This window comes from Neopelma chrysocephalum, unplaced genomic scaffold (assembly GCF_003984885.1).
Source record: "Neopelma chrysocephalum unplaced genomic scaffold, ASM398488v2 Primary Assembly neopelma1_83, whole genome shotgun sequence".
NCBI lineage: Eukaryota > Metazoa > Chordata > Aves > Passeriformes > Pipridae > Neopelma > Neopelma chrysocephalum.
Window position 1 is genome coordinate 2,195,157 of NW_020897745.1, and position 17,886 is coordinate 2,213,042.

The 17,886-nt window shown below is 48.2% G+C and overlaps 1 protein-coding gene across 3 annotated transcripts; it reads right to left on the reverse strand.

The window, feature by feature from the left end:
- Window positions 1–8,985: 8,985 nt before the first annotated feature.
- On the reverse strand, window positions 8,986–17,389 carry LOC113971405. 3 transcript variants are annotated; one of them, XM_027691272.1, is made up of 9 exons: window positions 17,321–17,389; window positions 17,072–17,238; window positions 16,948–16,994; window positions 15,672–15,764; window positions 13,362–13,545; window positions 11,825–11,962; window positions 10,611–10,740; window positions 9,644–9,804; window positions 8,986–9,144 (listed from the first exon to the last, which is right to left on the reverse strand). In XM_027691272.1, exons 3-8 carry the CDS (start codon window positions 16,978–16,980, stop codon window positions 9,654–9,656), a joined length of 729 nt encoding a protein of 242 aa, XP_027547073.1. In that variant the 5' UTR covers window positions 16,981–16,994; window positions 17,072–17,238; window positions 17,321–17,389; the 3' UTR covers window positions 8,986–9,144; window positions 9,644–9,653. The 3 variants fall into 3 exon arrangements, with proteins under 3 accessions (XP_027547073.1, XP_027547070.1, XP_027547072.1); XM_027691269.1 differs by having other exon boundaries at window positions 17,072–17,388; XM_027691271.1 differs by having other exon boundaries at window positions 17,197–17,387.
- Between the last annotated feature and the right edge of the window lie 497 nt (window positions 17,390–17,886).

Sequence of the window (17,886 nt, forward strand, 5' to 3'; positions counted from 1 at the left end):
AGCCTACTCTGTTTTATAACTGCAGAGTTCCCACTGACCCATAATAGGCTTCCACAGAGCATCAGTGCTGTATTCCCAGACACAGGATGGGAGGGGAAAATGCAGATTTCATGAGTTGCCAATGGAGATTTATTTTCAGCTGGTTGAATCTATGAGCTTTCTTCACAAGAAAAGTGCTGTTAGTTGTCACAGCGTGTTGTGCTGTGTGGCCAAGCCTGGCAATGCAATTAGTGCTGACCTGGAGGTGAGGGACATGCAGGCACCACCGGGATGCTTCTGTGTTAATGGATATCACCACTCACCATTTGTGATCTGGCAGCTAAATATGCTCCTTCTCATGCTGTGTCAGGTGTGTAACCACCCATTCTCAGCTCTCTGCAGAGTCTTTGCTGCCAGAAAAACTACATGATGATGGCACCTGATGTAGGCTCAAGAGAAGAATGTTTATCATTTTTTAATATCTCTCAATAAATGTCTGTAAAGTATCACAAGACGAGCAAAGGTTAGCTCACTGTACTGTGTAGAGGAAGGTGTGCAGCCAGAGAATTCCAACTGTGGCATTAAAACTTGAACTCCCAAAGCTGAATTCTTCCTGGAGCTTGCCTGGGTGTTGAACAAGCGGGTAAAAGAGTTGTATCAATGAATGATTTGTGATGGATAAATGGCAGATGGAGACTGTGTGAGGGAGGTGTGGTGTGATGCACAAGGAATTGATTAAGAGGAGCTGTAACTTGGACACTTGGGACATCTGGAGCGTGGGGTGCACATGCTGCTTTTCCTGCAAACACAGTGTTGTGCCTGTAATTAGGCTGACACACACATGTATATACATACATGCACACAAGTGTATATACACACAGTGCTAAGTCAAAAGTGGTCAAGACCAAACCCTGGCCACAAAGCTGAGCAGTCAGAACGGGCTCTCATTCACATGGACTGTCACTTATCCTTTACAGCAGGTTTGTCCTGCAGAGTCCTGGACTAAGCCATTAATTCAGTTATGTGGACCACCGTGTTCCAGTGCTTCAGCTGATTTCCCTGACCATCTCATTTAGCATCATAGAAGTGCCTTCAGGATTCCATTTAAACCCATTCTCCACAGTCTGTTTAAATGTGGAAACCATAAAATAAAAACAAACAAAAAGACTCAATTGTTTTCAATGCTCCCCCCCCCCCCCCCCCGACAAAACTACTGATTATTCATATTGGTCAAAGTTTTGAGTGATCAAGGGGCAGAGGAGTGGGTTTCTGCCACCCCCAATGGGAAAAAAAACCCCACCAAACAGTGCTTGAATAGGAAAACATCTATTACAGGATGTGCAGTAACCAGGGAAAATGCGAATCCATGAGCAGCTTTATGAGGGGTGACTCAGACATTGGTCATCCCCAGAAGAGTGGTCAAAACAGTGAGGAATACAGTGACAGGCAAGCACCTGCATTGCAGAGCTGAAGTGACTCAGAGGGAGAGTTTAATCTCCAGCCCCTGAGATTTCTCTCCTGTCATGCAAGTCCCATCTTCAAGAGCATCCCAAATCTACCCAGTCACTGCTTCCCCAGCAGCTGCAGACCTGTGAGTATGGGACTTACACTCAGGAACTTTTCCTTTCCTTCCCAGAGGTGAAATTTGGGGGGAAAAGAGGGTCCCCTTCGATGCAGTGTTCATTCAGGATGAAAAACTGTTTTGGCCACAAAACCACATTAAAATTCAGGTGGATTTCACCCAACACCACGTGCAAGCATGGTTAGGATGATGCTGACTGTAGGGACTGCTGACTCTGCCCTGGGAAAGGGGGCTGATCGAATTAGGTCCAAAATGAACGGAAAAAGAGGATTATAATTTTCTAAAAGACCAAGTATTGTCTTTGTTACAGTTCCTTTGTTTTCCTGTCCTCTTTAAAAGCTATGAATGTGCCAGTGAAAGGAAAAGGCCTGATTCCAGTTCAAAGACTATTCCCAAGCTTCTTTTGACCTATAGCAATTTGCTCCCCAAACCACAAAACACCCCATCCGCACACTCACCTGACATTCTACACCCCATTCCCAACCAGAATGATCTGGTTCCCACAACCTCCAGTCATTCCTTTCTGCCTGGAGATCTCCAAATTGTTCTCCATCCCACATATCCACACTACAACCCTCTTCTCCTAAGCCCCCCACCCCTTTCTTAGTTAACAGAGGAACTCTGTGTGGTCTTCCTATAGTCTTCTCCTTCATGTCTCACTAGTGTGACCTTCAGGGAGGACTGGAGTTGGATGACTTCCAAGGATTGCAGAAATGCTTGATTTGATGTTTTTCATGCAAACACAATGTTGGAATCAGAAAGAATTGTATGAAAAGCCAGAGCATCAGAGCTGGCATTTCTCCAGCTGGCTGCACAGCTCCATTTGGAATAAAAACCATTTATTATGTAACAGGCAAACAGGAAACTGGTACAAGCAGCGTGGCTGCTGAATGCACACCTTTCCCTATATGTGCCTGGATTTCAAGGCAGGCACAAATAACACTGATCTAAGTAATGGTTTCATCACCATCCAGGCTCATGTCCCACCACACCAAGTCCTCCATCATCCTCCCACACACCAAAAGCTTCTTGAAACATCAGCGTCCCTGGGGCAGACAGCACGTTTGCTGCTCCAGTGACCCCACAAGGACCCTCATCCCCTTAAATGAGCCCCTTATCCTCCTCCAAGCTCAAGATCTCTCCCTTGTATAAGATGTCAGAGTCTCTAGGCAGCCCCCAAGTGCTGCACGGACTCAGAGAGCATTTTATTCCCCAACCACACCAGTTGCTGCTAAACTGTTTTCCTTCTGTTTCACCATTTCTTGATTTCTTTGCTAGGTTTGAAACATACGTTTCCCAGCTCTCAAGGCTGTACTTCTCCAGCATCCTCAGTGAGGTGTTCACAGGTTCAGGGCTCTGTTTTGAACCAGTGCCCCTATTTTTGAGGGTTCTGTTATTAACTCATCTCTACTGCTCCATCACGTCCAGCACCAGTCTGTGAACAAGCCTCACTCAGCACCAGCGTCTTTCAAAGCCAGTGCAAGGCTCAGTTAGCATAAAACCTGCAGGCTGGTATTTGTAGCAGCAAAATTGGGTTTATTTGGTTCATTACAGGGAGCTGCAACATCTGCAGGAACCATGGCAGGGAAGGGCAATGAGGAAGGTGAGCACTTTTAGCTTTGGGACTGCAAAGAGCCATGGTGGGGGCTCCTCTCACTGATTTTTATTAATTTTAATTTTTAAAATTTTTTACTTATTTGCTAAAAATTCTGAGCCTGTCAAAACTAGGAGAAATCTTTCCAGGGAATTTAATATCCTTTGGATGTAGTTTTCAGGGTGTGTGAACCCACCAGTCCCCGCAGGAACGCACAGGGGTGATCATGCCGCAGTAAGAAATTAAATCTGATTTTGGGAACCCTTCCGTCACGTGTGGTGCAATGCAGCTGATCTGGCCCTCCAGGTAAATTAGGTTTTTTTGCTAGAAAGTGTCACAGCTGAATTGAAGAGGGTGTAGGTAATTATACAGGTGGAACATCTCAGCCTGTATCTGCTCTTTGATGTGACGCTTGAGCCTATATGACTGAAATAAAACACTGAAGTGCTTGTTTTAACTTTTTGTAATTATTTATGTCTTTTATATGTACATTCCTCACATAAATACAGTGGAATCTCTTAGTGTGAACCATGATGGAAACCAGGAGCAGTTGGTAAAGGAAGGAGCAGCTTCCAGGCTGGAAGGCGATCACATGTTGATTAGAGCAGGAGCTTTCTGATGTGACTGTTTGCCCTGCTGACCTGTTTAATTAATTGGCTCATTATCAGCAACCCACCCAGGAGCCATGTATCATCTGTGGGAATATTTTCTCTTGATATCCAGCCTACAGAGAATTAAAACCTACTTATTTTTTCCTATTGCTCTGGCATCTCATTTTACCGCTGTGACACATACAGCTGGATGTCTCCAGCTGCACATGGAAGGATGAGAACTGAATTTGCAAATATTATAGCATGTTTCCATTTAACAATGTTTTAAAAAAAGCGAAAAGTTTCATATAGGCTAAGTTCCATGTAGATTGATTTCTCCTTAGGAGGACAGGCCTGGCTGGATGGCACCACTGTTCACTGGGAGAGCATCAATGCTTAGGTCTACAAAGGCCACATAATCCCACCATACCTGAGATGGTTCTCTGTACCAGGAATGACCTGCAAAGTAAAGGGAAGGCTCAAGCTACCCAAAAGACAGTTTTCTGAAGGTCTGGTGACCAAATATCTAAAAAGGAAAGTAAAACATGGAGGGGTCAGCCCAACCCTGGGCTGAAACATTTTGCTTTGAACTCGTGGAAGGAGAACTGAAAAATATGGGCAAAAATAAAATATATTACAGAATATCTTGCTTGTAATTTAAAAAGAAAAAATAGTATCAGTGGAAAACTCCAAGTTTTACCAGGATGGTTTGTATCTGATGGAGGCAAATCCATCAAGCAGTGAGCAAGCTGACCAGGAGGCGCATGGAGGTGCCAGTGCCAAGCCCAACAGCAGGCACATGTGTTTCCTCCCAAAAAAAGGAGAACAGAGACAAAGCTTTTGGTACCTGCCTCTGAGCAGAGCACAGGCCAGGCAGTTGCATGCAGAGGACTTGCCATCTTCATGTGGTCATTTACAACTGCAAACTCACTTTTGTCTGGCGGCAGCATCGGGCAGATCTGTGCACCAGAAATGGGGTCATTGCAGCTCAGGAATACATCCCCTTTCATTTTCTGCTGGATGATTCATGTCATTTTTAACCCAGTCAAAGAAACTCTCTTTATCTAAGCAAGCCCAAAAAAAGGCAGTGAAGACCATCTAAGTGCTTATGAATTTCTGTGAAGGTGGTGTCCCACATTCAAGCCTGGCAGATGTAGTCCCAAACACTGACAGCACCTGAGCTGCCACACAGAAACAGCATGGAAACAGGCATGAGGCCAGTCGAGGCTGCTTGGACAGCAAGAGACTTGATTTTAGGGGAAATGGGGTGTAGTAGCTGGCAGTTCCTTTTGTTCTGGACTGCCAAGCCAACACAATAAACCTTTTATGCTTCTCCTCTCTCTTTCTCTCCATCTGTTTTGGACTCTATCATTTGTCCAAGAAAGTTTCATTAAAACCGTACTATTCAAAAAGAGTTGTTTTACCATCATCCCTTGACAAAAATCATAGTTTGGTGAAATATATCAATTGGCAAGTTCTTTCCCTTTGCTTATAATTTCTGCTCAGGTTGGTTGCTGAGCCGTGGTCAGGGCTGACCGGAGGAGACCTGGCTTCAGGAAACAGTGGATTTACATCCTTAACTGTTGCTCTATTAACAATAAGCATATGCTGGATGATTTATTGCATAACTGTGGGTTGGGTGGAAGCCATGGGAAGAATTTTGTGCAAAACAGAAGGAAAAGGTGATTGCTCAGCGATGGGCTGAGGATCAGCCCTTGAATGTCCTTGCAGCCCTCCAAGAAGTGGTGGCAATCATGGCCAACACTGTTTGCAGAGCAGTGAAGGTGTGCAAGCAGTGTTAGCGCAGGTGCTTCTCTTTTATAAGCATCACATTATACCACTGAAATCCCAAGCACTGATGCTTGGGACTCTTCTGGGCTAAATTCAGCTTCCCATTACAACTGAAAATTTACGCCTGTTCTGTCACAAACCACCACGTCTTCCTAACCATGCTCTTCCAATGAAGCTGCTTGTAGTAGAATTTTTCCTATTCCCATGCAAGCTTCAGGCAGCATCAAACACATTTGAGGGTTCAGTCACTCCTTGGTAAAGTAGGTGCTCTGTGGTGGGGACCAGCATGGTCACAGACATATTTTAGCCTGCCTTTCAGCACTGTGAGATTCATTAAACTATTGAACAAGGAAGTTTTACACCTCCAATGTATAATGAGATAATTTGTGGAGAGATCTAAAAAGCCTCAAAGTATAAAACCAATCGTTATTGGATTAATTAACCTATGATCATTTTGAATGAATGTTTCCATAAAGGATGCATGAAGTAAGGCTTAGGGTTCAATCTGCTCTCCACACTGGGAAATAGAAAAGAAGAAGTTAAAGATGGAAAACACGACTTCAATATTCATGGTGATGATGAGGGATGAACCCAGAGCACCCTTTGCCCTCAACAGACATCTCCATTATGAATCATAAGGAAGACATTTCTTTAGCAGTTTAGCAGGAGGAGGCACGCACCCACCTGCTGATGACTGAACGTGCACAGCCAGGGGTGTTGGGACGGCGTGTTCCCCTTCCAGAATGAGAATTTCCCCTTCCACCCAGGAGATGGCACTACGGCACTCACACAGAAAGCATCACTTCAGCCTTACCAAAAACCTGTTTTCCCTAAAGTTGTATTTTGGGGAGAAAACCTGCAAACTTTGCATTCACTGGATTGTGCTCCTTGTGATGGCACCGAGTGTCCTAAGAGGAAACGTTTCTGACTCTCAGTGGGTTCTACCACTTGTACTTGAAGTCCTTCTCATGGCTCCAGTGAGTTTCCCACCAGAGAAATGGAGGATCACAGCAGCCTCCATCCAGGAATGTTCCTCTGTTTTGGACACAGGGCAGCACCAAATGCTTTGAAGAAATATGCCTCGGGTCAACCATAGCAATAACAAGGCAACAAGGTCCTGGAAAGCATCTCCTAATCTCCACCAGCCACATTCTGACTCATGCCCAACTTGTTTCTCTCAGTTGTTTTCGGTTTTTCCTCTTGGACTTTGCTACTAGTGTAAAACTTGGTGTATTCCTTTTTGAATCCTGTTGAGCTCATAGCTGGTGTCATCTGGTACTGCGAGCCCAGGTTGTGCAATAAAAGGACTGAAAACTAATGGTGTTGAGGTAATGCCAGTATTAGCTAGAGCTTCTCACCTCTTTTTGACCCCAGTGCTCTTCGATGTTAACCCTGTGTCACTCACGTGAAGAGAATCCATCCACGGAAGCACCAGGGAAATAGAGAAGCTGATTTTCTGTCATCTGGATATATTTGCATGCAGTCTGAATGTCCCCTGTTACAACACAGAAGTGACTCCCTGGGGCAGTGTGAGAGCCCTCTTGTATGCTTGAACTGCCATCACCATTTCCATTAGCAGGGATTTGGGAGGGGCAAAAAAAGCATTTACAGCAATCAGTGCCATGGTAGGCATGTTGGGATGGGGCAATGAGGGCTGAAGAAACAAATGTTTGGAAGAAAATAAATGTAATTCTGGGAAAAGAAATGGCAGGAGACGGGGATACAACAGGCTGGATCCTCAGCAGGGACTGAAGTGTGTGAGAGCAGGTTTCCAAAGCCACGTCTCTAAGCCTGGTCTCCAAAAGTGGGAAGTGCCTAAACAAGCATTGCTGCCAGAAAACCCAGGTAGGACATTTATCTTCAATATCAGCATCTTCCTTCCTTCTCCCTGGTACACAGTTAAGGACCACTTTAGCAAACCCAGCATCCATCTGCCGGATTGATTATCCTCATTAGTGCTCCTGACGGGGTGTAGCACAACCGTATATTCTGATTCAGATGTTTGTTTCCACCGTGGTTGCCCATTTTGATTAGCATTTAGCAACATGCTTTTTCCTAGTGGTTTTACCTCGTATATGTGCTCTGAGTTTTCATCTAGACACAGCCCCAGTCAGCGTAACAAAACGATACAGGGGAGCAGTGCAGAAATCAGCTGGAGGAGCCTGTCTGCAGCACCGGGATGCAGGATAAAGATGCTTTTTCGTGAGAGAAAACTATCAGTAAGGCCATGAGATTAATTCTAAGTGGTACAAAAGTACGTCTTCCCATTGAGAACATCTCTAGTCTTACGGTCTCGTTCCCCAGACAAGTCAAACTGTCTCCTCAGGAGTTTCTGATGTTAGCAAGTATTTTCCCCTATATTTTAAGTTAAAGGTTATTTTGTTGTTTCTGCCCTCCAAAATTGGCACTAGTCCACTATACTTAACTCCAGTGGAAATACTCTATGTCAACCTCAGGATCCATGGGCTGTGGTCAGCAATGCCCCAGGCCAGAGCAGCTTTGCAGAAGTACTGGACCCTTCTACTTCCCTGTAACACCTGGTTGGAGCTTGGCCTTGCCAGACATCATTTTGCTAAATGCCCCAGTGCTTCTTTTCCCATGGGGAATTACAGCCATGCATGTGACTTTCCTAGGGTTCTACAGCAAGTGAATTGGTAAAATTTGCCATGGGTAAGTCGTGATGGGCTGAAACACCTGCGGAGTGTAAGGAAGCAGGAGAGGTGATTCCCTTAGATGATGAACTCCTTGAGGCAGGGACCAGCATGCTCCTGTGTCTGCATAGTCCCTGTCACCAGCAGGTCTAGGGATGCTTGATAATACTGTGAAATAAGTTATTTGCTGTCTTTAATATTGATATTTAAGCTCATGCTTATCCCTCAATACTGCAAGGATGTCCATTAAAAGAAATGCCTTTCAGGAGTCAGGGAGAGGTTTCTCTACACCATCTACTCCACGACAATTCTGGTTTCAATTTAGAAGACCCAGAGTCAGGTCGCTAAAGCCACAGCAAAAGGGCTGTCAGCCCTTCCCGGGTCTGGGATCGGTGGCTCTCCATTGCCATCTTCAGGCTGGGAGCCGCCTTGCTTCTTTCAGAAATCCTAGAAATCTCCAAAATTGACACGGCAAACTCAATTCCATCTTGCCGAGCATTAGCTGAAATTGATGGCCAAACCCTGCAAAAAGGTGTTAAATACAAACGAGGGGAAGGAGTTCTGCAGGGCTGGCACTCAACCACCGTGGATAACATGGATATTTTTCACCCCCTGAGTGCACAAGGATTTAGAGAGTAAATTAACACAAGCAATGCTGTTTAATGGAAAATACTTCTTGCTGAGAGACAAAGTTTACCATCAAGCTTTCTTTAAAGTACATAAATTGAAACTGTCTAAGTGGACTTGTCTCTGTAGCCCACACTGTTCCCCAAAAACAGTCTTTTTCTGACAATGATAAAAGCTCAGGTTCTTGGGAGATTTTAATGATAATTTGCACTTAAAGAAGTCTTTGCCATACGTTTCACATCTGACAGACATAATTTGGAAGAGAGGAGGTTTCCAGGCTTTCAGGGTCTTGGATGAGCAATATTACAGGCAGCTTGGAGGGCCAAAGAGCTGTAATCACAGAACAACATAGGTAACACATACTAAAAGAAACCAGAAAACCATGGAATAATGTAGGTGTCATGGTCCAGCAGGGTCAGCTTAGATGAGGCTGCTCAGACCCAGTCTTATCACCCAGTGAACATCTTCGTGCCATTCCCCTCCCTCTTCTGTACCTAGACAGTGTTTCACCACCCTCATGGTGAAAAATATTCACCCACTAATTAGATCTGATTGGATAACCACTTTCTAGGAGTCCAGAAAATTGTAGAATCATAGAATGGTTTGGGTCAGAACAGGACTTTGAAGGTCATCTAGTTCAGCCCTCCTGCAATGAGCAGGGACAAATGCTGATACTCAGAAGAACATTCCAGCATTGAAGCTCTCACCATTTTATCTCAGGTCTCATGGCATTTTGTACCAGGTCTTATGACTGAATATACTTTTTCCCACTGCCTCAGTCCCTGAAATCCCAAGTCTCAGGGCCAAAATGGGTAATCCTGGTACTTACCATGGCCACCTTAGCACCACGAAGGGCATCGTGGTGTGCATCGTGGTCTCCATCGCATATCCTTCCCAGAGAGCATCCATGGACAAGGGATTGGAGTGGACCAGTCCAGCTTCTTCAAGAAAACACTGTAGCTGTCTGCATACTCAGATACCCAGCGACCCCTGCAGAAAACACGAAGAAGGGGAGAAGGAGAGGAGCTCCATCCTCTGCTTCCCGCATCGGGACAAGGAACCTGCCTCCCCTTTTTGACCTCCCAGCCAGGAGACTATGTAGAGCAAACAAAACCATATCCAGCTGGCGTTGGGGAGAGAGGGAACAGCCTGTCTCCATCAGAACGGCGCAGATGCTGCGACACACACGGCTGTCACTGGGATCAATCTCCCACCTGGATCAACCATTACACAGGCTCAGTCTCCAGCCCACATATAACTCCAGGATCACAGATCAAAATCTTCAATGCAGAGCTGAAATATATGTGTGTTAGGGGAAGGTGGGGGGCATGAGGCAGCAGGGAGGAATTGCCTTTCAGTGAGAAATGAGAACTCAGGAGCCGTTTATGCCTGTTTGGTTCATAGTGTGCAGATGAGTCACGTTGCAAACAGATCCTGCCCTGTTTGATTTGAGAGAGCCCTTTCCCAGGGGAAACCTGGGCATAGAAATGATGAGACATGCCTCCTGCCCCAGCTCCACAGAGATCTCAGCACCTTCTTTCCACAGGGATGAGGCTGTCCCAGCAGCTGTCTCCCCACCCTCATCGACCCAACTGCAAAACTTTTCAAGCAGGTTTTGAGAATGGATTTGTCCCTGAGGGAATTCCTTTGGGCTGATTTCATGACATGAACAGGGAGAAATACACTTGAGAAACACTGTCCAATTCCAACCAGCTCCAAAACCTCCCTGCCCTACTCTTACCCCGTCTCCAACTCCCACCATCCACCCTCTCCTCCCCAGCCCACTTCTCCCTTACTGGTTGAAGCGGCCGTCTGCAGGGAAAACGGGAGAAGGCCTCATCTGCTCTGTGTATAATCCACCATGGACTCCTGTCCGGCGTGGGAAATCCAGCTGGTAGGTGCTTCTCCAGTCAGGTACGGAGCAGTCTAGTGAAAGAGAGTCCAAATAATTTAAAGACTTTTTTTTAGGCTCTCTGTCTCCCGTATCATGCAGTATGAGTGTTCCCCCTTCTGAGCTCCATCGGCTGTTTGTGCTTCCAGTGCTCCTGCTGGAGCTACCACAATGAAGGGATTAGCCAAGGGAAAATGCAAAAATTGCTTCCCTGGTATAGATAAGGTCTTTTAGATGAGATTATCCAGCCCTTATTTTCCATAGCCTTTTATGTGTGAGGGAAGCCACACAAAGCAGACCTGGAAACGATATCTTATGCTCTTCCCATCTGGACATTGACTTGTCACCTGGTGTATATCTTCCCCACCTGACTAAATTTTCTTTTCCATCATGCCATTAAGCAGGAACTAAACAAGGGAAGAGATTCATGGCCCACTTAACCCCTAAGTGAGGACCATCACATCTGTTATGCTATCATCTTCCCCAAAAATCCCTGTGGGAGTGGTTTGAAGGGGCGCCATCTCCTATCCAACTGTTCCAGAGATGTCTCATCTGTATGTTAACAGCTTGATGTGTGTCCTGATCGAGCATATCTGCCTGTGGATAAACATCTCACAACGTCTCACTCACAACAAAGCAGGGTTGCCCGTTGCAGACGTTTCAGATTTTCTGTGTATTTTAAAAATGACACATTTCTATAATGAGTCATTAGTAGAGTAATTTTGTTGTTTTCACTGAGGCTGAGGTTACAGGTATCTCACACGTGCGTGACCATGTCAGGCTGTTAATGCAGCCTGGGTGGTTGCAGCAGCAGTTCCTGTGCTGTGACGTTATTTCCAGGGAGACCACATTGAGCAGAGCTGTGCTCCATGGGGTGGCCCATATGGAAACTGGGATGAAAGAAAAATCATTTACAACACTAACACTCCAGCCTCTTCTAAAAGATGTTTTTCTCTGCCTTGCTTCTCTCCCATGATCGGCAGGTGGTTATGGGGGCTCTGTGGACCCTTCCTGTGCCAATCACCTTCCCTTCACCTTCCTCAATTAAAAAACCCAAAGCCAGGTTGAAGGCCACCAGTCATTCACAAGGGGCAGCTGCCAGAACCTCCATCCACTGACCGTCCATCACAACAGATGAGCCCAGGACCTTGTTTTTGTTTTGGTCAGCATTGTCCAGCCTTTCCCGGTACAAATCCCGGGTGAATTGCACGTAGGAGACCAAGCCTGGGGACACTTTATCCCTGTGCAGCATCGTCCCTGAGACATTGGAGGAGAAGAAGGTGCATTAGTCAGGAATCACCATCAATCACTCACCCAAATCCAACCCTTGGGTGGGAGCAAGTAAACAACCAGAGCAAGTTGGAGTCTCAGCTGGCATAAATCGGGGGAGACCCAGTCAGCTCAGCAGAGTTTTGCTGAGGTGCATCAACTTTGCATTGATCTGGTTCATGACGCAAGTAGGGGAAGGATTTACGTTGATGCCAAGCAAGTGGAAGGAGCCATGATGTCTCCACATTGCCCTGGAGGGCAGGAGGTCTGTATATGAAAGGGAAAGGTTTGTAGGAAGTCCTGCACTGCTGGGATACACAGGAGCAGAGCAGGAAGGGAAAAGCCCTCAGGAATTTTGTCATTAGCACAAGACAGCTTCAGATGGGCTTGGAAAGGAGATGCTCAAAGCCCTCAGAGGTTAAGTGGAGCCTAAATGGACTGTCCAAATGGACAACTGACTGTCCACGTGGAGACGTATCTGTATGAGCTGCCTGTCCAGAATCTCCTTCTAGTGAGTGGAGAGACAGAAAGTCTGCTGGGGCTTCCTTCAACTCATCTTCAGGGTGGCATTTAAGCTCCAGGAGATGGCTGTGTCTTTGCTCCCCGCTGATCGTGAAAGGATCCAGACACAGACATCCCACTCTGGGAGAGGTCAGCTCAGGGAACAGAGAAGAAATCCCTGGCCATGTCTTCTGTTTGCTCCTGAAGCATTGCTGAGCAATGCTGCCCTCTTCCCTCTCAAGCAGGAGCTCAGAGGAAGATCTCCACTGCTTCGGCACGGTTGAGCATGGTAGAGTGATGTTTGGTGACCTCTCATTTTGTTTTCCTGTCTTCCCATCAGCGTTTTAATCCTTGCAAGCAAGCTGTTAAATGGCGTGGCTGAGGGCTGGCTACCAGTGCCTTTGCTGCATTCGCTGTCAGACAGATACCCCCAACAGAAGGGGTTTGAACCACCCAAATCCCCCATGCTCAACCCCAGAGTCCTTTTCCCTCCCTGCATTTCTGTTCATGATCTGCAACGTGGGATTAACTTCATCTCCCTCTGTCTCAACAGAGTTGTGAAGATAAAACTCTCAAGAGACTCTGCCTCACTAGCAGGGGCTCTTCATGCACTGAGATGTTTCCAAGGCTCCAGCTCACTACATCTGTGCTTTGAGCTGGCCTGGGAGATGCATTTGTGGTGACAGGGTGCTGTGCCCATACTGCTAATCCTTGCCAGGCTCAGCCCAGCACCAACACACCATCGGGATGCTGCCATCCATGTGTGTGCAGCCAGCATGGACCACGGGTCGGTGGGGCTGGCAGAGGCCCAGTTAGACAGACCTCAGGTGGCTGGACGTGGTCAGTCAGCTGTTTGAGAGTGGCTGGCACCAGCACTGGGGGTTACCTTCTGTTTCAGCTGCGTGAGCAGGAGGTGGGAGATCCCGGCAACAACAAAGTATCCCTTCCTGCGGCTCAGCCAGGATCTCCAGTTTCCCTGACCGGCCTGGTGTCGCTTGGATGGGAGGCTGGGACTTGGGTAGGTAGCACCTTGGTACGTAGCCATCTGAAGTAGGATGGTATGAAGTTGTCTGCAGGAAAAAAAGCCCCATGTGAGCGGAGAGGCAGCGACTGGGAAGGGCAGCTGCTAAAGCATCATCGAACACCACTCACTACCTGTGCATAGCAAAGCCTGGGCTTTGGTGGGATCAGTATCCCTGAGGATACAACAGCCACAGGGCAGATCCATAACTGTCATTGAAAGTGCAGGGACACCTTCCCCTCTCTGCCTGTCTTACAGCTTGGGACTCTGCTGGGCAGCAGGAGGGAGGGAGCCACAGCATAAGCAGTGGTTTGATGGTGGGAGAGGGTCATGTCAGGGAAAGGCTGAAGGGATTGCTGGTGTGGCTGATCTGGAGGGGCTGCTGCCTCCAGCCTCTCCAGCTGCAACTGGATCTCCAGATGCTTCTTTCTAGGGGCTCAGGAAGGGACTCTCCTGCTATGAGCTCTGCCATGCTGTTGGGGCCAGCAAGAACCATCTTCACAGGTGGTTGTTGGGTCTCCATGGGTTTTGTTTTGTTGTTTTGAGTCTCCAAGGTCCTCAGGGCTCTCCCAAAGGTGATTTCTCCTTCATCGTGCTGACAGTAGGGCAGGTGGAGGCTGCAGAGCTACAGGAACTACCTGTATCTGGGGGCTTCCCCCACTGAGGATGGCCAGAGCTCCTCATGGGGCATCTCCAGAGGCACAGGAGCCTCCAGGAGCCCATGGTGCAGATGGTTCACCAGTCAGTGCTTTCTTCCTTAACCCAAGGAGTTCCCCACCTTTCCCCTGGGAGCAGGTCACTGCCCAAAATTTCACATCACACTTGTTTTATCCGCTTAAAAAAAGAACGAATCCTATCAGGGCCAAGAGGGAAACTTGGGCCTCCCAAGTACCTCATCATCATGCTCCCCAGTGGGAGAGCTTTCCTCAGCAGAGCTTGGGAACTAATAAAGAGCCAAAGGGAGCTGCCATCCAAGAGAATCAGACATAGCTCCCTCCCTTCTTATCTCTCAAACTACATCACGACCACCACAGCAAGCGTGCAGCCTTCAGAAAATAAAATTAATAAAATTTTTAAAAATTAAATTAAATAAATAAAGGAAAAGGGAAAAAAAAAAGAAACTGAGATACACGGCTTGGAAACTGTGCTCCAGCAGGCAGGGGTTAAACCCTGCCCTTCCAGCCAGGGTCTGGGCTCCTGGAAGTGGAGCAGCCACCTAAGGCTGGGGCTGCCCGGGAAGCCCTCGCCAGCCCGGAGAACAGCGGGAGCCCCGAGCAGGACTGCTAATGAAGGCTGCTGGCAGCGGGAGCGCTCCCCGGGGCAGGAGGAGGGGAGAGGGGAGGAGAGGGGAAGAGAGGAGAGGGCTCCCCAGGCTGCTGCCCGGGCGAGGATGGCAGCGATGGCCGCAGACAGCCCCTCTGCCCCGACGGGCACCTTCACACAATGATTTCTCTGTTGCTGTCCCCCCCTTTTCCTCCCCAGCCTCAACTTTTTTTTTTCCTCTTTCGTGAGTGTATGAGCCCAAAGCACTTTAGCAACCGAACATGCCCCCCACCACTTCTCCGCAGTGGCCCAGTGCAAACCGCAGCTGTCCCCACCGGGCTGCCACAAGCAATTAAGCCAGGGCAGGCGGAGCGAGGCAAATCAGATTAAATAGCTCAGGGGGTCGCTCGCACTGCAAGGAGATTAGAGAAAAAACAACCTCAGCTTCCCCGCAGAAGTCTTCTCAGGCCCGTGTCAGGGCAAGGAGCCATCTCCATCCCAAACGCAATCCCCCTCCTCAAGGCGGTACCGGGATGGGTCTAATCCTGACGCGCTCCATCAGCCCCACGGGGAGCAAGAGGAGTCCAAGGCTTAGGCACCGGTTCAGCAAGCAGTCGTTAGTGCCCTGACTTAATGAGTGTAATTAGCATCACTCCCCACGAACAGCTTTACCGGAGGGTGCGAGGGGGATTTCCCGCAGAAGGGATGGGGGCACAAGCCAAGGGCATTTGGGCGTGATGGGACCTGCTGGTGGGTCACAGCGGTGGGGACCAAAGCAGACCCTGCCAGTGCAGGCAGCACCCGTGCCTGCTGCCTCCCTGGCACCATCCCAGTCCCCAATTGTCCTGTAGCCAGGAGAGGGGAGCTGACAGCAATGGGCTAAGCAGACAAGCAAGGAGAAGACCACGGTACCGGTACGTCCTCCTGGTTGGGTGGCTGGTAGGTGTTGTGCCAGCAAAAGTCTTTCTGGTACATACTCTTGTACATGTCCAGTGCTGCAGGTAGCTAAAAATGAGAGAAAGCAAACACAAGGAAACACTAAGCTTCAGAGGAAGCCTTCAAAAGCAGTGATACAAACCCAAAATGCTCCCTCATAGCTCTTCTGGACACAGTCTCTGTCCCGTGGGCCACCTGAGGCAACAGAGGCAACTCCTTGCTCAGTTAAGCCCCAAGCAGGGTGGCCAGGAAGGTCCTATCCTCTTTTGGCAACCGTTTCTGGGGCTCTTCTTGTCCCAGGCAGTCCCTTGCAACAAACACCTTCCTTCTGCCTCTCTCAAGCTTCCTCTGACTGCCTGGATGGCCCCAGGCAGAGCATTAATATAAAGCTGCTGAAATACTTTGATCAACTGCCGAGGTCCAGTGTCTCTCAAATCAGCACATGCTTCCATTTTGTATCTCAGTAACATTTCCTATGTGCTTATCCCATATTTAAAGTGCTGGCTAATGTCAGTACTCATTCTGCAAAGCGAGTGGAGAAACTATGGAGGAAAACTCTGCCAGGGGACATGAGGCCAGTGACACCTGCCCTTGCCCTGAAAATCCTTGCAGTGCAAACTTCTGGAGACTGGGAGAGGATTTTAGGGAGAAAGCACTAGCTGTGTCTTCTCCCTCAGCATGCACCATGAGCACTGCTGGAGGCAGAAAAGCTGGTGAGATGAGCTTTCAGGCTGGTCCAAGAGCTGTTTTCATACTAAAGCATTAGGTGTGATAACTTGTCAGTGCATGGCAAGGGCTGGGGGAGATGAGCTCTAATTGAAGGTGTTACTGTGATCTCCACTGCTACACAGACACATCCACCACACAGGCATGGCTTGGCCAACCAAGGCAGGGTCTGCATTCCCATTTCCCTGTGATTAAAAGGAATCCCTAATAATAATAATAATCCCCTACTAATAACTCCACTGGCACACAGCACCTAAGGGAGGGCTCCTTACGCCTTGCCTTGCCAGCCATCCACTTTTATATTCTATATTCTATGATTCTATATTTTATATTCTCAGTACTTTTTTTCCTAACATTTCACTCTTTCCCCCCTCTGGGCTTCCCAGACCAGTGTCTGCCTTTGGCCAGGACCCAGGATCCCATTGTCACCAGTTCCTATTATCTTCCCAGACCAGCAGACCCAGCAAACCCATTACTCAAACACTCTGAGGATGAGAGTGTTTCCTGTTTCCTGTGCATACTTCACCTTCCATCGTCTTGTGTTCTTCATTAGGTCCATGGTGAACCAGGAACCTGCACCAGAAAAGTCACTCAGTTAAAAACCAGCAAACCAGATCCACTCCTCCATCCCACGTTGAGGGATAGGGGACCTGGAGGTCTGAAGCTGGCTACTGGCAGGAGGAAGGGGATTCAGCTGGGGCCGTAAGACCCCTGGGCACCTCAAATTGGCAAGAGTGTGACTGACTTCATTCAAGTTCAGCAAAGCAAAATTTACCCAACCAGGACGTATGGAGATGGACACCTCAGGGGATGCAGCCTGTTGGAACCCAGAAGGGATGAGATGGAGGCATCCCAACACCAGCAGCCCCAGAGCCACCCAGAGGGTGAACAGGTGTGACCTCCTGGGACAGGGTATGTCTGGGATGGGATCCACCAATGCCTGTGTGGCCACGGGGTTTCCAGGGTCAAGGGAAAACTCTGTCCCATTGTGACACAACTGTAATTCAGAACCCTGGAGGCCTTGGAGGGGGGAGGGGGAGCCTGGAGGGGTTGGGGATTGTTTCTTGGAGGAGAAGGCACCCAACAATCCTACTGGGGAGCTGTTACCCATTCCTTCAGCTGCATCCAGCTGTGCTGGGGACACGTGGCTGGGAGAAGGACAAAGCCTTCCCTTTGTTAGCTCTTGAAGCACCTCCAGCTCCTGCTAAAGATGGGAGCGAAAGATGGGGAAACGGGGGAGGAAAGGACATACTTTGTGGGTGTGCTGAGAGGAAGAAAACTGCATCCTTACCTTCTGCATGGCAGGATGGGAACTTTGCAGAAGTAAGGCAGGCAGGGATCTCCACTTGTACTCCGAGGGTGGCTGAGTACACTGAGTACACAACTGCCCCATTCAGATGCTGCCGTTCTCTTCCTCTGATGAGCTGCAACAGGAGACAACTGGGGATGCTCAGACTGAGTCCTC